General features: G+C 42.9%; 1 protein-coding gene across 18 annotated transcripts in view; it reads left to right on the top strand.

Annotated features, from left to right (window-relative positions):
- The window catches only part of foxp2 (forkhead box P2), a 142878-nt gene extending 119349 nt beyond the window's left edge, over window positions 1-23529 (top strand). For 16 of the 18 annotated variants that reach the window (XM_054799933.1, XM_054799937.1, XM_054799935.1 and 13 more), the window contains 9 exons: window positions 4958-5045; window positions 7002-7085; window positions 11188-11398; window positions 11896-11999; window positions 12082-12183; window positions 13577-13698; window positions 14684-14753; window positions 15059-15357; window positions 20014-23529. In XM_054799933.1, coding sequence (XP_054655908.1) covers window positions 4958-5045; window positions 7002-7085; window positions 11188-11398; window positions 11896-11999; window positions 12082-12183; window positions 13577-13698; window positions 14684-14753; window positions 15059-15357; window positions 20014-20158 — 1225 coding nt within the window. In that variant the 3' untranslated portion in view covers window positions 20159-23529. The remainder of the gene's footprint in view (window positions 1-4957; window positions 5046-7001; window positions 7086-11187; window positions 11399-11895; window positions 12000-12081; window positions 12184-13576; window positions 13699-14683; window positions 14754-15058; window positions 15358-20013) is intronic. The other 2 variants (XM_054799942.1, XM_054799943.1) reach the window with 2 other exon arrangements.
- Window positions 23530-25993: the final 2464 nt, after the last annotated feature.

Below are 25993 nucleotides of genomic sequence, written 5' to 3'. Positions count from 1 at the left end.
GCGTTCAAGGACTGCCAAAATGTCATGTTGACGAAAAAACATCAGTGAAGCACAGACATAAACATGTAAAAATTGGTAAATGACGTGCTTTTCAGAGAAAAAATATTTCTATATAAAAATATATGAATATTTGTGTGTAAATATACACAGTACAGTATATACAGTATATATATATATATATATATATATATATATATATATACACACACACACACACACAGTCATGATCAACATTTTAAGACCAGTCGAAAAATTGCAAGAATTGACATTTTGCACAGTGGGAGCTGATGGAGGTTCCACATAGAGCTTCCAAATGCAAAAAGAAGAAATGGGAGTGAGACAAAAACTGTTTATTGCAAACAAGCGTTCCAGTGAAATAGGTGTGACGCCCTGCGTGACAGTTCTCTGCTTATGTCTTTAGTTCCGGTTTTCATGCCCTTATTTTGTACTGCCTGTTTTGTTCCGCCTTGTTTTCTGCCGCTTTTATGTTCCTCCTTATGCGCACCTGGTGCTAATTTGTGTGCGGATTATTTAGTTCAGCTGTTGGCGTGCGTCCGTTGTCGGAGCACTGCTTTATGTTTGTGTCATGCTTGCTTTGTGTTCGTTTTTGCTCGGTGTACGTCTGTTGCTGTGCATCTTTATTATAAGTGCCTTCTGCAAGCTGCCCTTCTTCCTGCTCAGAGTTTGGAGTAATATTAAAAGACTTTTTACCTGCAGTTTGGGGCCCCGTCTCTGCATGCTGAGTTCATGCCAACACCGCATGGTGACAATAGGCTGTTCACCAGCTGATCCAAAGTTTAAGACCGTAGCCTTAGCCTTTAAAAACGTGCATTCAATGTCATTTTCTGTCAGGTATTCACACTGTCATGATCTCTGGAGCTTTCTCTGTTTGAACGCTGCGGCACCGCTGAGCTGCATAAGCAAGGCCTCTCGCAGCGTGCCATTGCTGCAGAGAGAGGTTGGACGTCGTTTGAAACTTCTTCAAAGATCCTGAGGATTATGGAACAAAAAAGTCAAGTGGTACATCCAAAAAAATGTCACCAGCCCTGACCTGGCGGTTCCGATTTGCTGTCTGTCAAGACACGGGACCATCCCCGGCCCAAATGAAGGTTGTCACAGGTGCTGAGTGCCGTTTCATAAACGTCAGGTGGCATCTGCAAGAGAAGGGTCCCAAGAAGAAAAGGTCTTCAAAGGCCTCGTCTTCCACAATGCCAAAAAATTGCCTGTTAGGAATTTGCACTAGAGCACCAAACATGGGACAATGAAAAGTGGAAGAAAGTTTTATTCTCTGATGAGAAAAAAATGGGACCTTGACAGTCCCGATGGCTTCCAACGTTACTGGCATGACAAGGAGATCCCACCTGAGATGATTTCCACACGGCACAGTGCAGGGGTGCCATCAGGATCTGTGGGGCTTTTTTTCTTCAATAGGAACAGTGGAGTTTCAGGTCGTGCAGGGGCGTCAAACGGCAGCTGGCTATGTGGAGATGTTTCAGGGGGCATCCTCATGACTGAAGGCCCTCGTCTGTGTGGCATTGACTGGCTTTGAGGACATTTGGGGATGGATGGCAAGGGAAGTTTAAAAAAATGGACATCGGTTCCAAACAGTGGATGCCCTCCGTGAAGCCATCTTCACCACCTGGAGCAACATTCCCATTAGCCTCCTGGAAACGCTGGCATCAAGCATGCCCAAACCCATTTTTGAGGTGATTAACAAGAATGGCGCAGCTGCTCATTACTGACTCCTTTTTTGAACATTTAATTCTATTTTAGGGGGGCTTGTCTCACTCCCATTTCTTCTTTTTGCATTTTGAAGCTCTACTTAGAACCTCCTTAAGATCCAACAGTGCAAAATGTAAATTGTTGCAATTTTTCAACTGGTCTTAAACTTTTGATCAGGAGTGTACATACTGTAAATAAACCCATACATTTTTATAACTTACTGCTCCGGTACATTTGCGTCCACATCTCGGTAAATAAGGTGTGTCCTCTTAATGATTTTTTCCTGTCTGCCCCTTCCTCCTCCTCCTCTTCCTCCGTCTTGTGGAATTATTAATGAACAGTAGGACACGCAGTCATTTCAATATTTCATAAATGCATGTAGTAATCTCCCTGTAATCGCCTTGCTAACTGGCCGCTAGCAGAGGCTGCGTGTGCAGGAGGACACTGCAGAGACACATCCCAAAAAAACAACAAAAAAGACCCCCCCACACTTTCTCTCCCTCCCTCGCTCAAGCAGCTGTAATTCATGACACGCGCCATACATCAAGTGCATAAGATAGCATTATGGGCAGTGGAATGAAAAGGGTATTTGCAACATTAGTTCCCCTCGTCCTGCGAGGGACGTGATTAAATGATTAATGAAATACCCCCCCTTCCTTTTTTTTTTTTTTTGCATGTGCATCCTGAAACAGCAATTAGGCGTACGGGTGCAGAAATACTCCCTCATGCATCCTTTTATTCCCCCCCAAATGCTACCTTAGTGGAATTAAGTGATAGCAATGGACTATTTGTGTGTAAATGATCACTGTGCAAGCTAACCTATAATTACTGCACGTAATAAAGTGGCAGCTTTGGCATTTCCCAAGCATCCCTCCTCAAAGCTGGCTTTGTGAGTTTGTCACCAATGATCATGCGGGTAGAGGCTCATTACCCGCCGCTACAACACTTGAAACCGCCTCCTTTTTTTTTTTTTTTTTTTTTTGGGGCCGCCATATTTGTGCGCGTGCCTTACTTAGGGATTAAAGGTCTGTCTTGATGGCGCTTTTGTGTTCTACAATGGAGACAAAACCCCCTCATTGACTGTTGGAGCTGTCTGGCTGTCTCTTTCCTCTAATGAGGCGAGTTGGAGGAGATGCTTTTGTGTGTCAAAATGTTGCCCGGTGTTAAATTGTGCGCATTCTTTTGCAATGCGCTGAGCTAGCTCCTTTTTAAAACTGGCGCCGGGACCTATTGTCATGTTAAACGCCGCCATGTTACTTCTAATTAGCTTGTTCCACAGCGGAACAATGCTTGGAGATAACTTCCCCACTATGATAGTCGGGGTGTAACGCTATGCTTTTGGTACGCGCCTCGGCTTCAAGGTCATGGTCACTCTCGAACTCTCAGTTAGAAATACCGTAATCCCTCGACACTTCGCACTTTCAATTTGGCGGCTTCACTTTCAAACTGTTTTTGTAAAATATATGAATTAATAAATCACGCCTGTTTTGTGGTTGAATACGGCCTATTCTTAGTAAAAAAATATGCGTATTTAAGCAAAATGTTACATATTTTGTGCCTAAATTATGCATTTTCATGCATAAAAAAGGCTAAATGAACTACATCACAAATATAAGGCCTTCAAAGATGTGTAGTATTCTACATTGGTCACTGGGCGTCACTAATGTTACTGTAATGTCCGATGAAACACACAAGCACCAGACTTGATTGTCGTTTATTGCGGGTTTGAATTATCTCACAACAGGCACAGTAATCCCTAACATGGGCGTCTGCTGCGGCTGTAACCCACGGCAAGCTAAAATGTCACTTCCTGTCTGCTCCCCCACTGAACGCCAACACATAGTACGTGTATGAGTCTTATTTATGTCTTAAATGGCTTGTTTTTTCATATTTTGTCTGCTATATTGTGTAATATATTGTGTAATAGTAGCGTAAGGCCCTGTTGGCGGGTAGAAAAAAATGTGCGTCCACACTGTGCTGGATGAGTAAACAGTTGCATCCAGATGGGAACGGATCACTGGGTGAATACATAAGACACGCCTACGTGGGGCGCTGTGAACAGACACAAAGACGGAACCTCGTCACACACCAAACTACAGAATCCATGCATGCGCAAAAATCCGCCGTCTTCCATTTCCACAAAGTGGAATTACTTCTGCGAGTCATTTTGGAATATAATACAACAAAATATCAGGAGAATGTCGACTGGGGTGAGTCACGCCAGTCCAAATATTCAGATATTATGCTGGCTTGTTGTCAAAGCTCACTTTTGGTCATGTGACAGCGACGGGGACAAATTTGTTCATCTACACGGAAAGGACAAGCCGGCGTTTTCAGATTTTCCCACTTACACTTAAAATACCGTTTCAGGGCACCCAGGACGTTGTTTCTGTGTGGATGTAAGGCTGAAACGCTAAAATACTTGCTTTTTGGGACTGAAAACATTTCCATGTGGATCTAAAGGTGAGTATAGGGGTGTTATTTCATGTCTAGAGGGCTCTAATAATGTTAAAAAGCATATTTAGAAGGTGGTAAACAGGTTTTCTAACTACTAAAATATTCTATTTCGAAATAAGGACTTGTAGTTTGCGGGAATTCAGGTAGGCCTTGGGTTACATGACTGTGACGTACGTCTGATCTTACACCTAAATTAGAGCTAAATTATCTCCTAAGTGACTCTCACTGTACACAGAACACATGAAAGACATGAAATGCAGTAACTAAATCAAATGAAATGACATGCCAAGGCACTAGCGACCTTCCCATCTCAATAGGACCACTACACTGCCCAGTTATTACTGGCACTTTCAGAGCATCAGCCACCTGGCAGTTTTGTGTGCTGTCGTGCGAGAGTGTTGATTTCCGACTGTCTGTGAATGTGACATGAGTCCTGACGTGCAGAGAGAACAGCCGAGTTTGCTGATGTTGTTTTGGCGTGGTGCGGCCGAGAGTAGCCTGCTTTGTTTTTGCAATAAAGAGATTGTTGATCGGCCACCTCCTCGTCATCCTTACAGTACCCGGGTAGACATTACGAAATGATGTTTATGAGCGGTAGAATGCGCGTCTCTCAAGCTGAAGGTTGCTTGTTCCATCCGCTGTCGTTTTATCCGTGGGCAAGAGACTTGAGCGTGTCGCATGTCAAGATTAACGTAACCACGGAACGCCGTAAGCCGAGGACCACCTTTACATGTTTTGTTCCACCCCTAATATTCACTTGTTGTTCGTTCCCTTGCAGGCACCTAAACAACGAGCACGCCCTGGATGATCGGAGCACAGCCCAGTGTCGGGTCCAGATGCAGGTGGTCCAGCAGCTGGAAATCCAAGTAAGTTTCTCCACTTTTTGCCGACTAATTCCTCAAACGAGGCCAGGTCTCCCACACGAGCATCAGGACCTGCTGAATTCAACAAAGCCACTAAACAATAGGATCCTCAGGCCTGACAGCCAAAGCCATTATGGCTCTTTTAATTGAATTAAGCGTGCGCTTTATTTTCCCTGGCTTTCTCTTTCCAATTAATAGCGAGCGCGTCTCTCCCTGCCTGCCGTGTTAATTAACTGCACTTTGCACCTGAAGAAAGCTCAAAAGGAGGTAACTATTTTCAGTAGGTGGAGCGTGACCTTATTAAGAAGTCATGCTGGCGAGATAATGAGAGCGCTGATTGAGCGACATTTGTGCTCGGCGCTGACGACATCTGCTCGTCTTCCGAAACAAATATTCATAGAGTATGTACAGTGAGCATAATCAGCTCACATTTCAGCAAGTGTTTTTATGACTGCATATCTCCATAGGAATGACTGGTAGAGAAGTCAGTGTACAGCTTGTATTGCAGAATGGATTTACTGTCCACTGAAAATGACTTGACACAGCCATTATTGTCTAAATAGCTGGCAACACATTGGTGGTGGTAGCGTCTGGAGGGGCTGCACGACTGATGCCAGCGCAGGAGGAGCTGCGGTTCAGTGAGGGGAAACATGAATTCCAACATGTACTGGGACTTTTGTCAGTTTTCCAATAGGATAAGGAGCCCAAACACACCTGCAAGAGGATCAGGTGCCTTCTACAAATGTGTAGCAACATAACTGGTGGGGGTAGCATCTGGGGTTGCACGAGTGCTGCCAGCGCAGGAGGAGCTGCGGTTCAATGAGGGAAAACATGAATTCCAACATATACTGTGACACTGTGAAGCAGAAACCAAGTGTCTTGTCTGTTTTCCAACATGGTAAAGGTGATCAAGTGCCTTCTCCAAGCGTGTAGCAAGGTTAATTGATGGTGGTAGCATCTGGGGCTGCACGAGTGCTGCCAGTACTGGAGGAAATGCTGTTCAAAGAGGGACAACATGAATTCCAAACTGTACTGTGACATTGTGAAGCAGAAACTGGGCATGTTGTCAGTGTTCCAACATGATAAGGAGCACAAACACACCTCCAAGATCATCAAGTGCCGTGCTGAAGAAGCTGAAGGTGATGGAGTAGCCAAGGATGTCTCCTCATGACTTGAACCCGAGACCTGAAGGAAGGTGGAGGAGCGCCAAGTGTCTAACATCTAGTGATGTCATCACGGAGTGTGGGAGGAGTCCAGTAACAACCTGTGCAGTTCTGATGAATTCACGCCCAAGAGGATTAAGGCAGTACTCGATGGTGCTCACACTAAATAGGACACAATCTGGACATGTTCACTGTGTGGTGTACTCACTTGTGTTGCCAGCTGTTTAGACAATAATGGTGGTGTGTTGATAGTAAATCTATACAAGCTGCGCACTGACTACTCTAAAGTATATTCATTTCTATCGTATAGTCCCTGGAGAGCAAGTACTGCAATACAAATGCTTGAAATGTAAGGAAGTTTTTCCTTGAGTGGTTTGGGAATGCAGGGAATTATGTTATTAGTTTATTGATGTTTGCGTTGTGTTTTCCTGCGAGAAGCAGAGCTCTGTGACCAATTACCCTTCCTTTTCCTTTCCTGGACATCCTTCTCTTGTAATGAGGGCTGTGTTTCTCTTCCCCGCGTGTTTATTAAGCGCGCTCCCTGTCAGGCAATGAGATTGATGATAGGCTGGACCATTGAGGCGGGGTCCGTCCCACGTCCATGTGTACAAGGACCCCCTCACCTCTCGGCAGCTGCCGTCCGCCTCATTTACGGCTCTGCTGCCTCGTTACTGTCGGAGCCTCACTGACCTAAATTCAACTATGGACACAAAAGATGAAATGCTATTTGTTTTTGTTGTTTTTTTGCTTGGCCTCTCCAGCGTTAATTTACTCACCTCTTCTTCTCCTCTCGCAGCTTTCCAAAGAACGTGAGCGTCTCCAGGCCATGATGACCCACTTGCACATGCGGCCCTCCGAACCCAAGTCATCTCCCAAACCAGTGAGTGCATATTGCTCCTACTGTAAACACCAGGATGAAATGGGCTTTGTGTCTCCCAAGTTTGGAAGTGTATTAGATGGTGAACGATGTCTTTAAGGGGGGGCATCATTTCTCTGTGATGGCTATAATAACCAAAACAACCTGTTGGCGGGCTGATAGCGCCGCTAGCACAGAGTGAAGTGTCATTTTAGCAACAAATTACAGCCCAGGGACTGATATTGAATGTTGATATAAACACACTACAATTGCTGCTAAAATGGATCGCAAAAAAGGGTTCTTTGAAGGAGAATAAATGGAACTTTATTCTTCCAAAATATTGTTTTGTAATGGTTATATTTGTTTTAAACTTGCATAGCAACGTTCTGAGCTTATTTTCTTGTCTATGTAAATTCCCAGTCACTCAGGTTGATGATAGTCGGCAAAAAAGAATCAAGGCAACTGGAAAATGTTCCGTTTTGTCCAAACACCCTCAGAGGAAAGCTGGTTCACCTCAAAGACAAAACCCAGACACGCAAACTCAGCAATGTTATTTATGCGGTGCGGTGTAGTGAGGAGTGCAATGACCCCTACACCGGAGAGACCAAGCAACCCTTATATAAACGCAAGTTAGCATCAGCAATTCATTTGCATCCCAAAATGAAGGGATATTTCCTTGAGGACAACGATGTCCACATTCTGAACAGGGAGGACCGCTGGTTTGAAAGAGGTGTGAAAGAAGACATTTAGGCTCTTTCTTTTGCGGCATCACCGATCGTGTGTCGTGACATCTCTACCCCAAAGACTGTCTCATTCCACGGGGGGAAGGAGTTGTTTTGCCACCAGTAAGACTTATTGTTATGCAGGACGGTCATGACAACCACACTTCAACGGAAGAAGCCTTTGGATTAAAGGTGAAAGCAAGCATCTCATCATTAAATGCGTCATATTTCCCCTCTTGCGCTTCACAAAGTGCTGCTCAAACTCGCGTCTGAATGTGAGCCAAGTGTTGCGTCGAAAGAGTGATGCACTTATTATTTAATGTATTTATTTATATTATAAAATGTATTTCAAAATATTTTTGACAAAATGACTGCACATAGCGGTGCGTCTCAGTAAATTACAACATCTTTGAGTTCATTTAAATCAGTGGCTCAACTCAAAAAGTGACACTCTTACATTCGATAGATTCACATTGGTTTCTTACTCATTTGTTATCTTACAGGTAATAAAAACCCCAAATTCTCATAAAATGACCAAAAGTTGAAACTATTGGTTCACGCACAAGTCAGCAAAGGAACAGGAACCCTAGTCTGAATTAAATCCTCAAATCAAATATTTTTTGCATCATGTTCTCATTTATTGAGCTGCACTTGTATTTCCAGATCTTTAGGGTTCACTTTTACAAGACTTTTGTGGGATTCTGCACAAGTGTCGACGTCATTTTTCATACATTCATTTTACCATCGAAAATTCCACGATGAAAGTATTTGTCTTTAATTCATTGATAATATAAATAAAAGTTTTTCTACTGCTTATCCAGTTCAGGTGTGTTACCTTCAAAACTCCTTTCCAATGGCAGCAGTAAAAGTGTGTCTTTTTTTGTCTGATTTCCTACTAAATCCAACATGTGGAGTCATAGTGCGCTGCACCACGTGTCTTCTCATCTAGCGCCCCCACCTCGCCCCCACACACAGCTGTGTGTTTCCTCTAACAAGGCTTGTGGAGAGGAGCCAGCCCATCTCCGCTAATTACCAGCGCCAAATTGTATCATAGCATTTCTAATTAGAGCACGCTGTTCCAGATTAGCCAACGATCAGCCTCCGTGTTATCGGGCCCCCATCTCGCTTTATCTCTCTATTTATCACCGCCTCCCTCCTTAACAGACACTGGCGATACATGCAAAGTAAGCTCTACTTTCCAAACTTGATTACATTAAGACAGAGTGACACGCGGTTACTTCCGATGTCAGTCACTGAAAAGCATGAGGCCGCTCGCTGCGCTAATTGTCCGTCTTTTCCTCCACTTTTTGTCCTCCAAATCTCCAGCCGACTGGAAAAACGCCTAACTGACCTTTCAGACGCGGCGCTAATTCCAGCCGGCGAATGGTAATGACATCGTTACATATTCAAACTGAATTGCCTTAATTGTGAGTCGACAAGCGGGTTGCACGCCTTGGAGTTTGGAATTGACTTGGAGGGTGGTGCGTTGATAAATAGGATAAAAATGTCAACTTTCAAATAGTCTGGGTAGATGGCGGGGCCTTGTAGGTGATAATTACAAGCCCTCGTGGCTGTAATGAGGTGCTCCAAACAGGGCAGAGATAAAGCACACAAGTTAAGGAGATATTAAGTCCGTTGAGTGTGGTTGCAATGACCAAAATGCAACATTATGTAACCACCTGACCTTCAAAGAACAACATGAAAATCATTTGGATGCTACACCGAATGTAAATCGCATCAATTTTGATGCTAAGCCAACGCTGCATAACTTACTTTGTTCATCTGCAACATTCGTGGACCAGCCAGGACACCTTTCATGCTGTCACCCACGCATTACCGTCCATACGTGTGCCAAGTTTGTCTTTAGCCTAGAAAATGACACAACTGTAGGGGGAGCCGGGGAGCAAAACAGCTAAACAGGAATGGATTCCTTACTCCTACTTCACAAAGAAAGATGGGAGCCTTAAAATGGAGCATTCCAAAAGTCATCTTTCATGCATGCTTTATTTAACACAAGACTTTAAAAAGTACCATTTTCACTTGGATTGAGTAGGACTTTATGCAAAAATGTGCAGAAATATCTCGTATTTTTGGGGTTACTTAAAAATGTTTTTAAAAAGTGCCACTCTCACATGAATCATCCTCCTGTTACTAATCTTTTGTTGCACAGAATCCAACTAAATTCGTGTGAGCATAACCCTCAAAACGTGTCACATTTCCACAAATCACCGCACATTTTTGCTCAGAATCCAAAACTCATGCGAGAATGGTGCTTCCTAAGTAACCCTACAAAGATGTCAAACTTCTCGTAATTACTGCATATTTACTGCACAGAATCTCCCGAAATCCTGCAAAAATTCTTGTGAAAATAAGGTAACCCTAGAAATACGTCAAATTTCCACAAAATCCAACTAAATTCTTGTGAAAATGTCATATTTCCAGTAATTTTTAGGGGTGTCACAAGATCTCGCCAGATTAAAACGTAACAAGATGTCTCATTCTGAAAAAATAAATGCATTAATTAATCACACAATAAATTAAAATGAACTTGATGATTTTGCCGGCCTCAATAAATCGCCGTGTGCGTGTGTGTGTGTTTTCCTCGTCCGAGCAGGCAGGAAGAGGGTTCACTCTGTGCATTGGTTTCAGTCCCTTGGCGCTTTTGCTTCATAGAACAACGGCATGAACGGGAAGAGTGTAACGTAGTAGAAATTAAATTAGTAGATTGCAATACTGTATGTTGTCATATATTTTTTTATATTTCTTCTACTTTCTTCTACTTTTTTTAAAAAAGTAATGTTAAAATCACGTCTCGTCTCGTGTATCGTCCTGTCTCGTGAAGTGAGTGTCTTGTGACACCTCTGCTAATGACTTCACATTTTTGCACAGAATCCGGCTAAATCCTACTGTGTTAAACACTTTTTAAGTAAGCCTAAAAATATCCACAAATATTGCATATTTGTTGCACAGAAACCTCCTAAATTCTTGTGAAAATAGTGCTTTTTAAACAGTTTTTTTAGGTAAAAATATAGAACATTATCACAAATTTTTTTGCACAGAATCTTATCAAATTCACGTGAGAGTGGTGAATTTTAATGCTTCCGAAGTAAGCCCGAAAATATGCGAAATGCTACAAAAAAAACCATACTACCTTCCATAATATTTTTTGCACAAAATCCTGCTGAGTACTTGTGAAAATAGCGCATTACACTAAAATATGTCAAATTCCTACTAAATTCTGCACATTTTTGCCCCGAATGCTGCTAAATTCCTGTGAGAATAGCACTTTAACACTTTTTAAGCCACCCTAAAAATATGTCCAATTCCTACTTAATTCTGCACACTTTTGCACTTAAATCCTTGCAAGAATTTTTCTCAAGAACAACAACCTTTCCTCCTTGCAGCTCAACTTGGTGTCCAGCGTCACCATGTCCAAAAATCTTCCCTCGGCGTCCCCCCCTAACTTACCGCAGACGCCCACCACCCCCACGGCCCCCATCACCCCCATGGCGGCCATGCCCCAGGTCCCGTCGGTGCTGGGCGGCGCCAACGTGCCCAGCATGGGAGCTATGCGGCGACGCCACACGGACAAATACTCCATGCCGCTGTCGTCGGGTAAGACCAACTACGCAGCACACACTTTAGGAAATAGTCACACTCCATGTTTAATCACTTGCTATGTAAATAGACAAGAAAGTGTGCATAAATATTACAGGAGTGTTAATTAAGTTCAAATAACGGCCAAGTAAATATCATATTTATTGCATTAGGACGTTGCACATATGACTTTTTGCATTTTAAATGCTCTGCCTTTTGATGTTTATATTTACCGGCTGTGTTTAGCGCCCAGTCGCATCAATTATTCAGCACGAGCCTAACGAACTGCACGGATCTCATTTTATGGATTTATTAGAGTTTAAGATCTCTCGCGAGAGACATTAATTAAAAATGCATTTTGTTAGACATGGAAAATGCTCATTTTGATGCACCCCTCCCCACTCTCTCTGTCTCTCTCTCTCTTTCACCCCCCCCCCCTCCCCTCCCCTTTTAATTTGATCAAACCTTGACTGAATGCAATACCTGGAGGAATAAAAATGTACCAATTATTTCAGGTGGTGACACAGTATTTATTTTTCCAGAGATCGCCCCAAACTACGAGTTTTATAAGAACGCGGATGTCAGACCGCCGTTTACTTATGCAACCCTCATAAGACAGGTGAGTGGGAAAGAAATGAACTCCATGTGCGTGTGTGTAGGGGGGAGTTAGTAAAGCATCATTTGATGTCATCTCATTCCAGGCCATCATGGACTCGGCCGACATGCAGTTAACGCTTAATGAAATCTACAGCTGGTTCACGCGCACCTTCGCCTACTTCCGACGCAATGCCGCCACCTGGAAGGTTTGGAAACAGCACACTTTTGACAGATTTTTAAACACCCCCCCCCCCCCCCCCTTTTTTTTTTTTTTTTTTTTTTTTTTTTTTTTTTTGTTACGTAGAAACGACACAGAAATGAATAACGTGGCACGGAGAGGGCTCTAATTATACAGCAGCCACTCCATCATCAGCACCTTTTGTTGGGCGAGACACCCCCTCCCCCGCCCCTCCCTCGCTCCTCAAGCTCCCTTTGCATATCATTGATTAATTAGGAAGAAAGATGGCCGTCAAGCAGGGAGGGAGGGTGGGCGGGAGGAAGGTGGAGTTGGAGGTCAAAGATACACACAAACACCCAAGCTAGAATGGGCCTGTCATGGAGGACGAAGTCTTTATTTACGGGCACAATAGCGTCCATTCGGAGGTGGAACTTTATTGTCCTGTCTCCGTGAACAAAGATGCTACAAAAATGGCTGCAAACCTGTTCACTATTCTTATTTTTTGTGCTTACAATGTCACATAGGCACAATGTCAATGTCACACATATCACTAATTGCCAGATGTAGTCGTATATGACAACAAAGATGCCAATGATGGTTCATTCGTATCTTTTTTTTTTCCCGGCGCTGTATTCGAGGTCATCCGTTTAAGCGTTAACGTGACACCCCGTTCTTTGATTAATGGAGAGAATTTGTTTGGAGAAAAAGGAAAGTAATGTTTAATATCTGCCTCCCCGTACCTCCCCACCCTCCTCCATCCCTCTTTTCTTCTTCACGCAGAAGCTTATTAGTTCTAACTATATAGCATGCATAATAAAACTGCTCATTTGCTCATTAATATTAAAATTATCATATTCACAGCCATGGGCATTAAGATCAATCAAATCCAGGGATTTTCAGGTCAGATGCGAGATCTGCTTATGAGTTTTTTTTTTTTTTTTTTAACATCCTGAATTCCCTTCGTGGAGAAAGAGCGGCACACAGCAAGATACTGCGGGGATATTAAAGTGTATTATTTGATGCATGCTCGTATAGTTTGTAATTAAATCAAATATGGCTTTGATAGTAAAAAAAGATGCGGTTGAGATGAAGACACACACACACACATACACGCACACACACACACACACATACACGCACACACACGCAGCGACACCTCTGTCTTTTTACATATTTCAAAGGACGTGTCCATTAAGAGCAGAGAGGGTTCCTGACATCACCATTATCAAGACCTTCAGCACCATAAGCCATTCGCTATGCTGATTACCTCCTTTTAGTCCACTTACTCTGATTGATATGTACTGTGTGCCGGACTTGGAAGAGCGTTTACTTTCACGTTTTTTTTTTTTTTTTGCTAATTAAATCAACGGTGCATGAATGTGCTTCCTGTGACCTGTACGTCTTTTTCTGTCTTTCCCCAGAACGCCGTGCGCCACAACCTCAGCCTGCACAAGTGCTTTGTGCGCGTGGAGAACGTGAAAGGCGCCGTGTGGACGGTGGACGAGGTGGAGTACCAGAAACGCCGGTCGCAGAAGATCACAGGGTATGAAGATGAAGTTGACAAAATGTCTTTTTACCCCTAAAACAGAAATATTCTACTAAATTGTTCTGGGGGCCACATTTTCTTAATCTTATTTTGTTGATAATGTCAACGCAGGGCTCATTTTTACTTCACCATATGGATAATAAAGTCATCAATAAGGTCATAAATTAAAACGCAGGCTAGTCAAAGATCCTCTATATGACAGGACCGCTCTGCTGAGTTTTATAGACTTTAACAGGAGCACGCTTTTGTTTTCAATAACTCACTGTTCGGCAAAGATCCTCGAGCTGTTCTCAGGGAGCTACCTAGTCAAAGAGCCTCTATTTGACAGGAGTGATCTGTTGTTTTCAAGGATAGACTACAAAACCAACAGTCAAAGATCCTGTATGCAACAGGAGCACTCTGTTGTTTTCAATAACTTACTGCTTTTCAAAGATCCTCCAAAGATCCTGGCTATTTTAGGGACCTTCTTTGTTAAAGATCCTCTATATGACAAAACAATCTGCTGTTGTTTTTAAGGATCTAGTCCAAAAATCACAGTCACAGATCCTCTATATAACAGGAGTGCTCTGCTGTTTTTAAGGACTTACTGCTCATCAAAGGACAAGAGGACAAGAGCTGTGCTGTTTAGGGACCTACCTAGTCAAAGATCCTCTGCTGTATATGACAGAACAAGCATGTACTGCAAAAAGTGGAGTTAAAAATCATGTATATGTCTGCTGTTTTTGGGAATCTGCTACAAAAACGGTCTCCACCAAGTTCTGAAGTGAAATCAGGCCCCTCTGATGTGACAAGCAGATTTTGGTTGAATAGATGTGGCCTATATAGAGAAAAGTATGAGGAGATACCCCATGAATGAGGAACTGTGGACATGTTGGACAAGTGGTCCCAGGCCTTTTGTCCATCTAGCTGCTTTAGGTCTATGTTATCATGCTGTTATTGGACCGTTGTTGACGGCCCCGCTCTTTCTTGTCCATCCTTCCAGAAGCCCGTCACTCGTCAAGAACCTGCCCTCCAGTCTGGGCTACGGCTCTGCACTAAACGCCAGCCTCCAGGTAGGAACCCAAAGAAAGACATGAGCACCTTGGTCCCTCAGATTGATAGGAGCATGTGCAATGCGAGGGGCATGGACATTAATATTTATCCAGGCTGTCATAAATGATTTGGCTTCATTGTGTGTACGCCAGCCAGGCTCATGGCAAAAAAAAAAAAAAAAAAAAAAAAACTTAAAAATTTAATGTTGGCATATAACTTTAATGCTCAGCAGGCGAAAGTGTCCGAGAGTTTTTATGATTTGGAGATAAAGTTTTCAAGGGGACCAGGTCTTCCATCAGTACCTCTAACTTCTGTTCTCCCATAGGCCGCTCTAGCGGAGACCACCCTCCCTCTACTGGGTACCCCCGGCCTCATGAACAGCTCGGGTCCCATGGGTGGCTGCCACGGCCTCCTGGGCGGCGACCCCTCCGGACTGATGGGCGGCAGTCCGCCTGGGCTGCTTGGCGGCAGCCCGCCGGGACTCCTCGGCATCAGCCCTCCTGGCACGCTGAGTGGCAGCCCCCCTACCCTGTTGCAGTCCGCCCACGATGACCTCAACGGCTCCCTGGACCACCTGGACACCAACGGACACAGCAGCCCCGGGTACTCCCCACATGGGCACATGTGGGTTCTGCACACGCCTTCATTGCACGCAAAAAATATCGACCTCAATGCAAGATGTGTTTTTAATGTCAGTAAAATGAACATTTTTAGGGTTTCTGTTTATGTGAGTGACTGGAAGAAAAGCTCTGACTCGTTTGCAGGGAAGTTGTTTGGCGGCACTTGCTGGTCGGACTCGCTAGAGTTAGAATACAAGATCATCCAAAATATAAGACGATGCCTCTTTTTCAAGACTTGTCTTTGGAAAAAGTTTAATACAAAACTAAAGACTATAAAGGGCATAATTCTTGATGCCACGGTCTCTGTGCGGGTGGAACAGGAAGAAAAACTCTGACTCACATATAAGACTTTTCAGACTTTTTGTACGGATAAAATATGGACCTTGGGTCGATACTTCAATTCTAAATGCTAATCTTGGCTAATTCCCTCTTTTTAAGTACATCTACATGCCTCAAAATGCTAATGCCAATTAAAATACCGTTTTATATTCGGGCCAACACTGCCAAAAACCAAAATAACCTGCCAACAAAACGAGAATGTGACTTAAAACATTTCTAGGTTTGATGGCAGATTAGTTTTTGTTTTTTGAATTTTTTTTGGTTTTTACAAGAAGTACAGTACTGACCCAAATATAAGACCGCATTGTAATTGGAGGGTACAAGATTTTCAAGATTACCATGTCAGGTTTGATATTGAGGTAAAAGAGGGTCTTTTTATAATATTGACCCGAATATAAGACGGTATTTTATCCCTTGAAAAAAGTAAACAACAAGTTGTCTTATAGTCAAAGATTATCTAGAGATTTGTACATGCAAATGAACAAGCAGGTCACGTCAAATTACTTTTTTCCTCAAGCGAGTCAGAGCTTTTCTTCCTGTCACTGCACACAGAGACCATGATATTACAAATTTTGTGGGGGGTTTTTATGTTTAATTTTGTATTAACTCTTTTTTCAAAGACAAGTCTTGAAAAAGAGGAATTGTCTTATATTTAGGGCGATCTTGTATTCAAAGTCTAGAGAGCTATACATGCAATCCAACAGGCAAGTGCCGCCAAACAACTTCCTTGGATGCGAGTCAGAGCTTTTCTTGCTGTCACTCACGTACACAGAAACCCCACAAATAGTTTTTACTGATTTTCAAATTATTTTTTCCAAATGATCTAGTGATTTTTAACATGCAAATGAACAAGCAGGTAGCGCTTTTCTTCCTGTCACTCACACACACAGAGACCATGATATTTTGAATTTTGTGTTTTTGGTTTTTGATTTTGTCATAACTATTTTTCCAAAGACAAGTTTTAAACACAAGGGGTCATCTTATATTTAGGGCGGTCTTATATGTGAGGTCCCTAGAGAGACATGCAATCCAACAGGCAAGTGACTCAGAGCTTTTCTTCCAGGTACTCACATACATAGTTGTTTGAAAAAAGATTCATTTTGTCTTAAAATAATATTTTACCAAAGAAAGGGGCCGTCTTATATTCTGGGTGGTATAAAACGGTATTTTTTTGCGAGAAAAAAAGTCAAATCCAGCCGCTCTTGAACGCAACACAATTTAATACGATGCTCATTAAGACGTTTGAGGAAACTTTTGTGTCATTTAATGTACGGCAGCCATGATGGAACCCTTTAAGAAAAAACGCCTGACAAATAAGGTAATGAGGTCAAGTCGGCGGCAAAAGGGTCGAAGTTTGCATTTTTCAAAGTGAAGTTGCCCAATGTTAAGCAGCGCTGCTTCTTTAAGCAAACCCCTTAGGGTGTACATGAGTGTATTGCGCGCGCGCACACACACACACACACACACACACATGCACGCACACACACGCAGCCGGCATGTCCTGAGGCCATCTGGTTAGCGGTTACGGCATGAACCTTGAAAGGCAAGGAGAAGGTTTGTCTAATTGTCAGAACAGGGCGTCCTCTCCTGAGAAAGGCCTTTAAAAGGTGATGTCCTATTTAGCGTAGCGCTACACGCCACTCCATTATTTAAAGACATCCCGCACCAGACGCGTGTCAGAAAAAAAAAACACATTTCTTCCATTTTGAGGTTCTCGTGGTAGTATAGGAGACGGAGGGACATGCATCTCGTGTCACGTGTCAAGAGAAAAGGATGAAAAAGTGCATCGTCTTGTTATTAAAAGTTAAATAACATAAAGGGCCGCTTAACACCCCATTTCAGGGAAGCGGGAGTAAACACGTATGGACGAAACAAGCGCTCCCTTGTTCGCTTCAGACTTACTCGGAAAGTGCATCGCCGTTACACACATGATGGGCACTGCATGGGAAAAAAAAAACGACTTTTCTTGTTTTCGAATAATTGCTGAATAGGAATGGCTTTTGGGTGGGAAACGTAGTTTATTTATAGATGAGGAGCAAGCGTGTCGGACTCAACTCACGATGATATTAGAAAGCTAACCTCGCCTTGGGGTCGTGACGTCGTAAAAAAAAAAACAAAAGGCGTCGGCACCTCAGGTTCCATATGAGGCAATTAAACTAACAAAGGGAATGAGGCGGGTGTGAGTCAACATCCTGCAGATCCTTTTGTGTAAATATACAAAGACATCGCACCAAGCTAAATAACAAACACGGCTATTTGGTGTTGGTGCCCATTGTCAGCATGAATTTACAGTCTTTCTGCACCTTTTAAAATTCTCTCTAGCCGCCGCCCCCTCCTGAGAGAGGCAATGAGACGAGTCCTAATGTACTCCTGCTTGATAAGCCCCTCCTCCTGGAGAGTCTGCAGGGATTTTCGGATGCATCCGACGTGTCAGAAATAATTAGCTTTTGTCAGATTTATCATGGTGGCGCCAACCCCGCTCTGACTCCCCGGTCCTCAGATCACGTCGCGCGCCAACCCCGCTCCCACTCCCCGGTCGTCAGATCATGTTGTGCCTTGTTTGCGCGTGACAGCGTTATTCTTCTTGTTAGTCGGCGCCGACCCACGCCAACGCTTGATGCCGGCGAGATGCTGGTGCGTTTGGAGTTAAAAACATGTATCATGGTGTCCGAGGCAACTGCCAGGGCTGAAGTTGATTAATGGCAGAACCCCGCCGCCGCTTCACCCACCGCCCCCCCCTCTTGAGGAGGGACACGCGCACCCCCAACACACCCGCCCACCCCCGCATATTAACGAGCGGCTGTGCTTTCTATTAACTAGATAAAAAAGCCTCTCCTCTGCCTTTGCTCCGGGGGGCTTGGGGATGAGAAATTCTCCATTATTTATCATGTGGCCTGTTTTTTTTTTTTTTTTAACCCTCCCCTCACACCCCCTCCCTTTTCATGTATTTCAACCTGGTGTCATCAGTAAACTTTTAAATGCCAAACATGTCTGAGGCATCGCAGCCCATCGGCCGTGTTTTTCATGCTCTTACTTCCAGTCGACGCGAGGCATCATGTCAAATTAGCGTCTGGCAAACAACGTGCTTGCTTGCTCGATAATGCATGTCACGCCGATCCCGTGTTTACAGTAACTCACAAGCGGGTCCACCCCGCTTGCATTTTTATTCTGGTGTGTCTTCACAGGTGCATCTCCGTAAATAAGAATATCTTTGAAAAGTCCATTTATTTCAGCAGTTCAATTCAAAAAGTGAATCTATGTATTACATACAGTACATATTATATAACAGACAGTGGAATATACTGTATAATATATTGGGGGGTGTCACAAGACACTCAGTTCACGAGATGAGACGGGATTCTAACATTACTTTTAAGAAAAGTACAAGGAAAATGATATGACTGTTACACTCTTCTGCACACAGTGTGTATGCGACCGGCCCCGCCTCCACCCACCGGGACAAAGAGACCGTATGACTGACAAAAGTGCTCACTCGGTTCGTGTTGTTGTTCTATGGAACAAATCACATGCACAGAGTGAACTGTCTTCATGAACGTATTATCGTCCCAGGCCTGGTGTATTTTTTCTTTTCTTTTCTGAACGAGAAATATTGTGACACAAGATATAATATATTTTTAAAATGGGGGGGGAGGGGGGGGGGGTCATCGGATTTGCATAATTGGCCGTGATGCATTTGTAAAATGTGAGTAAAAAAAAAAAGAAAATGTAAACTTTTTGTGTTGCTTCTTTTTGTCGATTTTTTTTTTATTTTTATGGGGCAGGGGTCCGCAGCAGCACCCGCGATACCGGCTTATATAGCGAAAAAGACCCTAATTTGGCAACAGCCAGCCCTCCTGCTCCGTCGTCTTAGTCTCTGGTAGATCTGTCATCCGGTATGTTATAATGTGTTTATGAGCAGGTGGTGGTAAATCTATTTGTGGTGGTCCAAATGTATTTGTGGTCTGCTCCAATCAGCAAATGAGCTGCAAAAACTTCCTGAGCCTTTAGTTGGTCTCTTAGTCTGAATTGAGCTCCTGAAATCAAATAACTCTTGCACCATATTCCAAGTTACTGAGATGCACCTGTCCTTTAGAGTAGTCTGAGTGCAGCTTGTATAGCAGCACAGTGTCGCCATCCCCCCAAAATGAGTCAACACAGCCATTACTGTCTAAATAGCTGGCGACACAAGTGAGCAGGAAGATGATTGGTAACGGGTGGGGATAAGTAAGATGGTGGTCCGAGGCTGCATGAGTGCTGCTGTTCCAACATGTCCTGTGTCATTGATAAATAAATAGTGACTGCCAATGTGGTTGTGTCACAGGCCGCCCGTGCACGTGAAGGAGGAGCCTCTAAACATGGACGACGATGACTGCCCCATGTCGCTGGTGACGACGGCCAATCACAGTCCAGAGCTGGACGACGACCGGGAGCTGGAGGAAGGGAACTTATCAGAAGACCTGGAGTGACTCGGTGTGTTTTGTTTTTTGGGGGGTTTTTTGCTATCCCTTCTGCCCAGACTTGGAAAATCACTCCGACATCCGCCCACTCTCCTTTTGTCCCCCCCCCCCCTTCTCACCACTGGGACTATTTATTGAGCATGCATCCGGATGGACGCAAAAACGTCCCAGGCATGAGATGCCTGGGATCAAAACTGATCCAAGATGGCCACTACAGGATGATGGACTCACTGACGGATGAAAGGGAGGACACAAATGCCGTCAAAACCAAAACACAAAAAACAACAAAGGACCACATTTTTTGTCAATACCCACAGTAGTTTTCGATGTCTAGAGACAATTGCTGGTTGGACTCATCATTCATCTTTTTCCCCCCCATATCACCAACTGTAAATGCCATCCCTTCAGTCATAGAGTAAAAAAAAAAAAAAGAAAAGGAATAATGACACCTGTCCTCCTCACCTCCACCTTGGAAAAAAAAGCTTTGTCTCCCTGCAAGCAGTCACAGGCAACAGCTAGAAACCAAAGCCCACACTAGCAAAGGCCAATAGCTTATTACTCAACACAAAGACGCCACTTTAAGCAAGACGACCAAGACAAACTACCTTCCAAGAACCTCTGGGATTGTTTCCTGTCGATGGAGATGTGTGCCGACAAATACCGCATACATACGTACATGCATACATACATACATACGTACATACGTACGTACGTACATACATACATACATACATGCATCCATACGTACGTACATGCATACATACGTACATACGTACGTACGTACATGCATACATACGTACGTACATGCATACATACGTACGTACATGCATACATACGTACATACATATGTACGTACATACATACATACATACACACATACATACATGCATACATACATACGTACATACGTACATGCGAACATACATACCTACATGCATACATACATACATGCATACATGCGTACATATGCACGTACATGCATACATACATACGTACATGCATACATGCATACATGCATACATACATACGTACGTACATACGCACATGCATACATAGCTGCAGGCCAGAGAGGAGCTAAATGTCAAAGTGGATCATGACCAAAACAAAGTATTTGTGCAGAATCATTGTGTCGCTGTTGTTTGTTTTCAAAGCATCTTTATGTTGTTGTTTTCTTTCAAACAAGCTGGTGAATATGTAAAGTTCTCAAAGGCACTGTCACAAACTGAAAACACCAAACATGACACAAATATCTAGCAAAGCCAAATAGTATTCAAGTGGAAATAATAATAATAATAATATGAATAACACTGCTAAGGATAATAATAATGATTCTAATAATATTATTAATAATAGCCATGTCAGAAAGGTGAAAGGGAACCTTTTCTAGTGGTTACCGCGGTGACGGGGGGTCATCTAGAAAAGTGTTGTTGCTTTAATCCACGGTCATTTCTGTTTTCGGGAAACCAAAGTTACACAAAATTCTGCCTCCTCTTGTGTGGCATGGATCAGACAGATGCAGCTCATGGGGATTTCTGTAGGAGTTTCTACAAAAATGCTTTGTGTTTAGTAGGAAACCAACGTACTTTAACGATAGGAGCGTTAAGAAGACGATACAGCCTAATGTCGGCCATATTTGTGGAGTATTTTCCAACATGCCGGCGGTGTTTATGGCGCAACACATGTCCCGTGTTTGTGTATTGTGCTTCAACATGTCCACCATGTTTGTGGAGTACGTATCAGTGTATCTGCATTGTTTGTGGAATACTTGCTCCACGTGTCGGCCATATCTGTGGAGTGTTCAGCAACATGTCCGCCATGTCTGCGCAGAAACATATCTGCCATGTTTCTGGAGTACGCAACAACGTGCCCGCCGTGATTGTGGAATACTTTCTCAACATGTCGGCCATTTTTGTGGAATGTGTTACAATCTGTCCCCCATGTTTGTGTAAAAACATGTCGGCCATGACTGTGGAATACCTTGTCGGCCGTATTTGTGGCGTGCTCAGCAACTTGTCGTCCATGTTTGTGCGGAAACATGTCTGCCATGATTGCGGAATGCTTTCTGGTCATGTCGGCCATTTTTGTGGACCGTGTTCACATGTCCGCTATGTTTGTGGGATAGTTTGTCAAAATGTCCATGTTTGCCAGATACTGAACATGTCCGCAACATATCCGCCATCTTTATGGAGTATTTAAGATGTCGGCCATGTGTATGGAGTATGTTGCGGCATGCCTGCCACATTTGTGAACCGTGTTGCAAGATGTCTGCCATATAGCCACCATAGCCACCATATTTGTGGAACAACGTGTCTGTTGCAACATATCCACCCATTTTTGTGGCGCATTCAGCAACATGTCCACCATATTCTTTTACGTCGATCATATTTGTTGAGTCCCTTGCACCATGTCGGCCATGTTTGTGGAGTACTGGTATTGCGTAGAGGTTTTTTTTGTATGATTTCCTACAAAATACTCATGAGATGATAGTACGTGAGCACAGTTTGTCATCTGCTAGCGTTTCGAACCGCGGAACAAGGCATGCCGTCAAAGAGCCGCGACGCGTCGGCCTGCTAACAACCAAAGCGGAAAACACGCCGCACAAGCTCGCCAAACAAGCATTTAGCTTTGAGAACCAACACGTGCTAGTTTTACATCGGGAGGGGCCTGCTACTGAAAAAAAACTCAGTCAACAGAAGGACTTGTTAAGTAATCACACCAAATAAAACGGATGTTACGTCTTTAACAAAAAAAAGGGGTCTCCCACTTGTTCCCAAAAAGAAAAACAAAAGGCTTTGTAAAAGCTTCTACCTCTCTGCACAACACGTTCCGAACAATTACGACAGATCCGACGTTTACATTCCTTGCGTCAAGATACGGAAGATTTGCATCGTAATCAAACCTTTGTAGAGTGATGATGTATAGATTACCTGTAAGGGAATATTGTGTTTTAAACATGCATGTCAAAAAAAAAAGAAAAACATTTGGTGGACAGAAGAAGAGAAAGTAAATAGAAAGGAGGGCGATGACGGCCTAGCGATACGTATAACAATGCATAGGAATGCATTACCTCAGAGTTTGGGGAGGGTGAGCCACAGAATGCATATTACCTGTAGATTTGCATGGGTTTTGTATAAATTAAGTCAGAAAAAAAGTCTAAAATAGTTTGCTTGCACATAATACCAGAAAGACCTCCAGAAAACTTGCTCCTCCACTAGATTTTAGATTGTCTGGATTTTCTGGGGTTCATTTTGTCTGTAATTTTGATAACTGTGCATACTTATGTAAAGAAAAAAAAAAACAACAATGTTGGTGGACCCATACATTTACCAGACTTTTTTCTAAAGACCGGGAGGGAAAACTTTAATTCTGTGTTTCTTTTACCTGAATTTGTACCGTTTCACTCTCATGGCTCGCTAAAACTAGCAAACCTGCTTTTTTCTTGCATCTGCTTTGCGTAGCTGTAAGGCTTTAACCTAATTGTGTGTATTTATTGCTTGTACCTCTGTGCATACTTTATGAAGCATTATGTCCGCCATGTATCCTTCTCCCATAATTGGGATTGACTATGATCCGCCTGTGTATACAGTAAAACCGGGACTGTTTGTCATTGGTGAGAAACATTTTCTTTCTGAGATTCAGCTACTTTTTTGATACTTTTCATGACTGTGTACTGTGTCTATATAAAAAGGTTCTCTGACGTTAGAAGGTCATGGTTGAGCATTGTAACATCATTATTTTCTGTATTTCATGGCATTTCACTGCTGAATAAAATAAAGGACCAAAAGTTGGAATTTAAAAAGCAACCTTTTACTACCTCCAGCATCACAGACTACTTTATTTATTGACCGCATTTATCTTTTATTCTACAAAGGCATTCAAATGTACACGTTGACATCCCAGGGGCGTGGACTTCAGAGACTTTTTTGGGGGGGGGGGGCAATTAAACATTAATGCACGTGTTACAAGGCTTTGTTGCAACTTGCAGCACCTCGGATTGGCGCGCTGACCTTTTCTTAGTCATAAAAAAAATACAACATTCTAGAAAACAAATATTTTTTCTGAAAAAAAAGGGATTTTTTTGTTCTGGAAAACATGTTTTTTCAGAAAAAAAAAAATAGATTTTTTTCATTTTAAAATTACGTTGCTCTGGAAAATAACTGTTTTTTCTGAAAAAAAATGGTAAAATGACAATGTTCAGGAAAAAAATATACAAAAATAGTTGCAAAATTACATTATTTTGGAAAATAATTATTTTTCTGAGAAAGATAGAATATTTTTTTTTCTTTTTAAACATGAAAAAAAAATTCTGTGTGTGAAATTTCATTGTTCTTAAAGAAATATTTTTCTAAAAAAATAGATTTTTTTGTTGTAAAATTACAACATTGTTCTTGAAAATAAATATTTTTTCTGAAGAAAAAATGATTTTTTTTTTGCAAAATTACAATTTTACAACTAAAATTGTTTGTAAAATGGGTCACACCGTCAACCTCCAGGCTGGCTGGCCTTATAACATTTCAGTCAAATACTAGTAATTAAAGGCCAAACTTAAAATTCAAACCTTATTTCTTTGGTCACGGGCCGTATTTGGAAACACTGACATAGCAGACCAAAAATAATTGAACAAGTGAGGGCTCCAAGCGGAGGCCCGGTATGGCCACAAGAATGCCCGAGTGCAACTCAAACCTTGGACCTTTTGTTCACAGGCCATACTTTCAACAACTCAACCACGGCTGACCCAAAAATATTCAACAATGTGGGGCTCCAGGTGGAGGCCCCACTGTGGCTGGTATGCTGCCCGCCGTCAAACTCCAGGCTAGATTATTTCTTGGTCACAAACTAGTAACTGAAACTACAAATGCATGGTTGTAGACGACCACAACGTATCCCACCGAGTATCCTCCAGTTGCTAATGATGCTATAAATGTAAAGTATACTGTATATACTGTAGCATAAATAATGCTTAAAAATCTTTACATTCTTCAAAGTGTGTGGCCCAATCCGTAATTAAGGTCATTCTTTCTGGCGTAGCTGGTCAACATGCAAGTGGTACGCCAACCTTATTTTAAAAAATAACAACTAAAATCAGCATCTTTGAAAAGAAAAACATGTATTTTCTGTCCTTGACACATGAAAGAGTGTAAAAACGGGGGTGCAGCGTCTCAGATTGATGGATGTTGAGAGGTAAAAGGCGCTAACAGGCTAACTGGAGCGGGCCCGCCGCACCTTGTCGGTCACAGAGCCCTCATTGAGATTCAAACGGGAGCCTACCATGACCAATCGGGTCGGCCATTAGCTGGCGCTCCAAAGGGTGTCTGATGTCCCACGAGAGGTCAGATGTTTTTTTTTTTTCATGCACGCTTCCTCCGGCCATGGCAGGCGCCCGTTATCTCGTCAGCCGATGGCTTTCCGGAGCATTAGCGGCGCCTCTGTCGCTTCCTGCTCTTTATGCACTCGCAAGTGTTTGTGAATTCAAGTGAGGGATGGCATACGGAGCGCAACAAGGCCCGCCGCCACCGCCTCGTCTGATGTTGTGTCGTACACAGCGGCATGAAAGCACGAGAGGCTGGAGACCCTTCTCTCAAAGAGCATGAAATAATAATGGCTGGTGGTTAGAGAGGTATCTGTGAGTCACACTGGCTGCTTTTCATAAAGTGGAGTTATTTACAGTGCGATGAATAAAAGAAAGGCGAGTTGGTGAGACGGGCCTTTTCCACATGAATGGCGGGAGGGGAAAAAGGAGCTTGTAATATACTGTGGCAGTCAAGTATACTGCAGTGAATAAAGAATGCACTGAGAAGGGACTTCTTTATTTATGTACTACCGCCACTTTAGTAGCGCTATTTA

This window comes from Dunckerocampus dactyliophorus, chromosome 15 (assembly GCF_027744805.1).
Source record: "Dunckerocampus dactyliophorus isolate RoL2022-P2 chromosome 15, RoL_Ddac_1.1, whole genome shotgun sequence".
NCBI classification, from domain to species: domain Eukaryota; kingdom Metazoa; phylum Chordata; class Actinopteri; order Syngnathiformes; family Syngnathidae; genus Dunckerocampus; species Dunckerocampus dactyliophorus.
The sequence above is the reverse complement of the archived record's forward strand: the minus strand, read 5'-3'. Positions and strand labels throughout refer to the sequence as shown.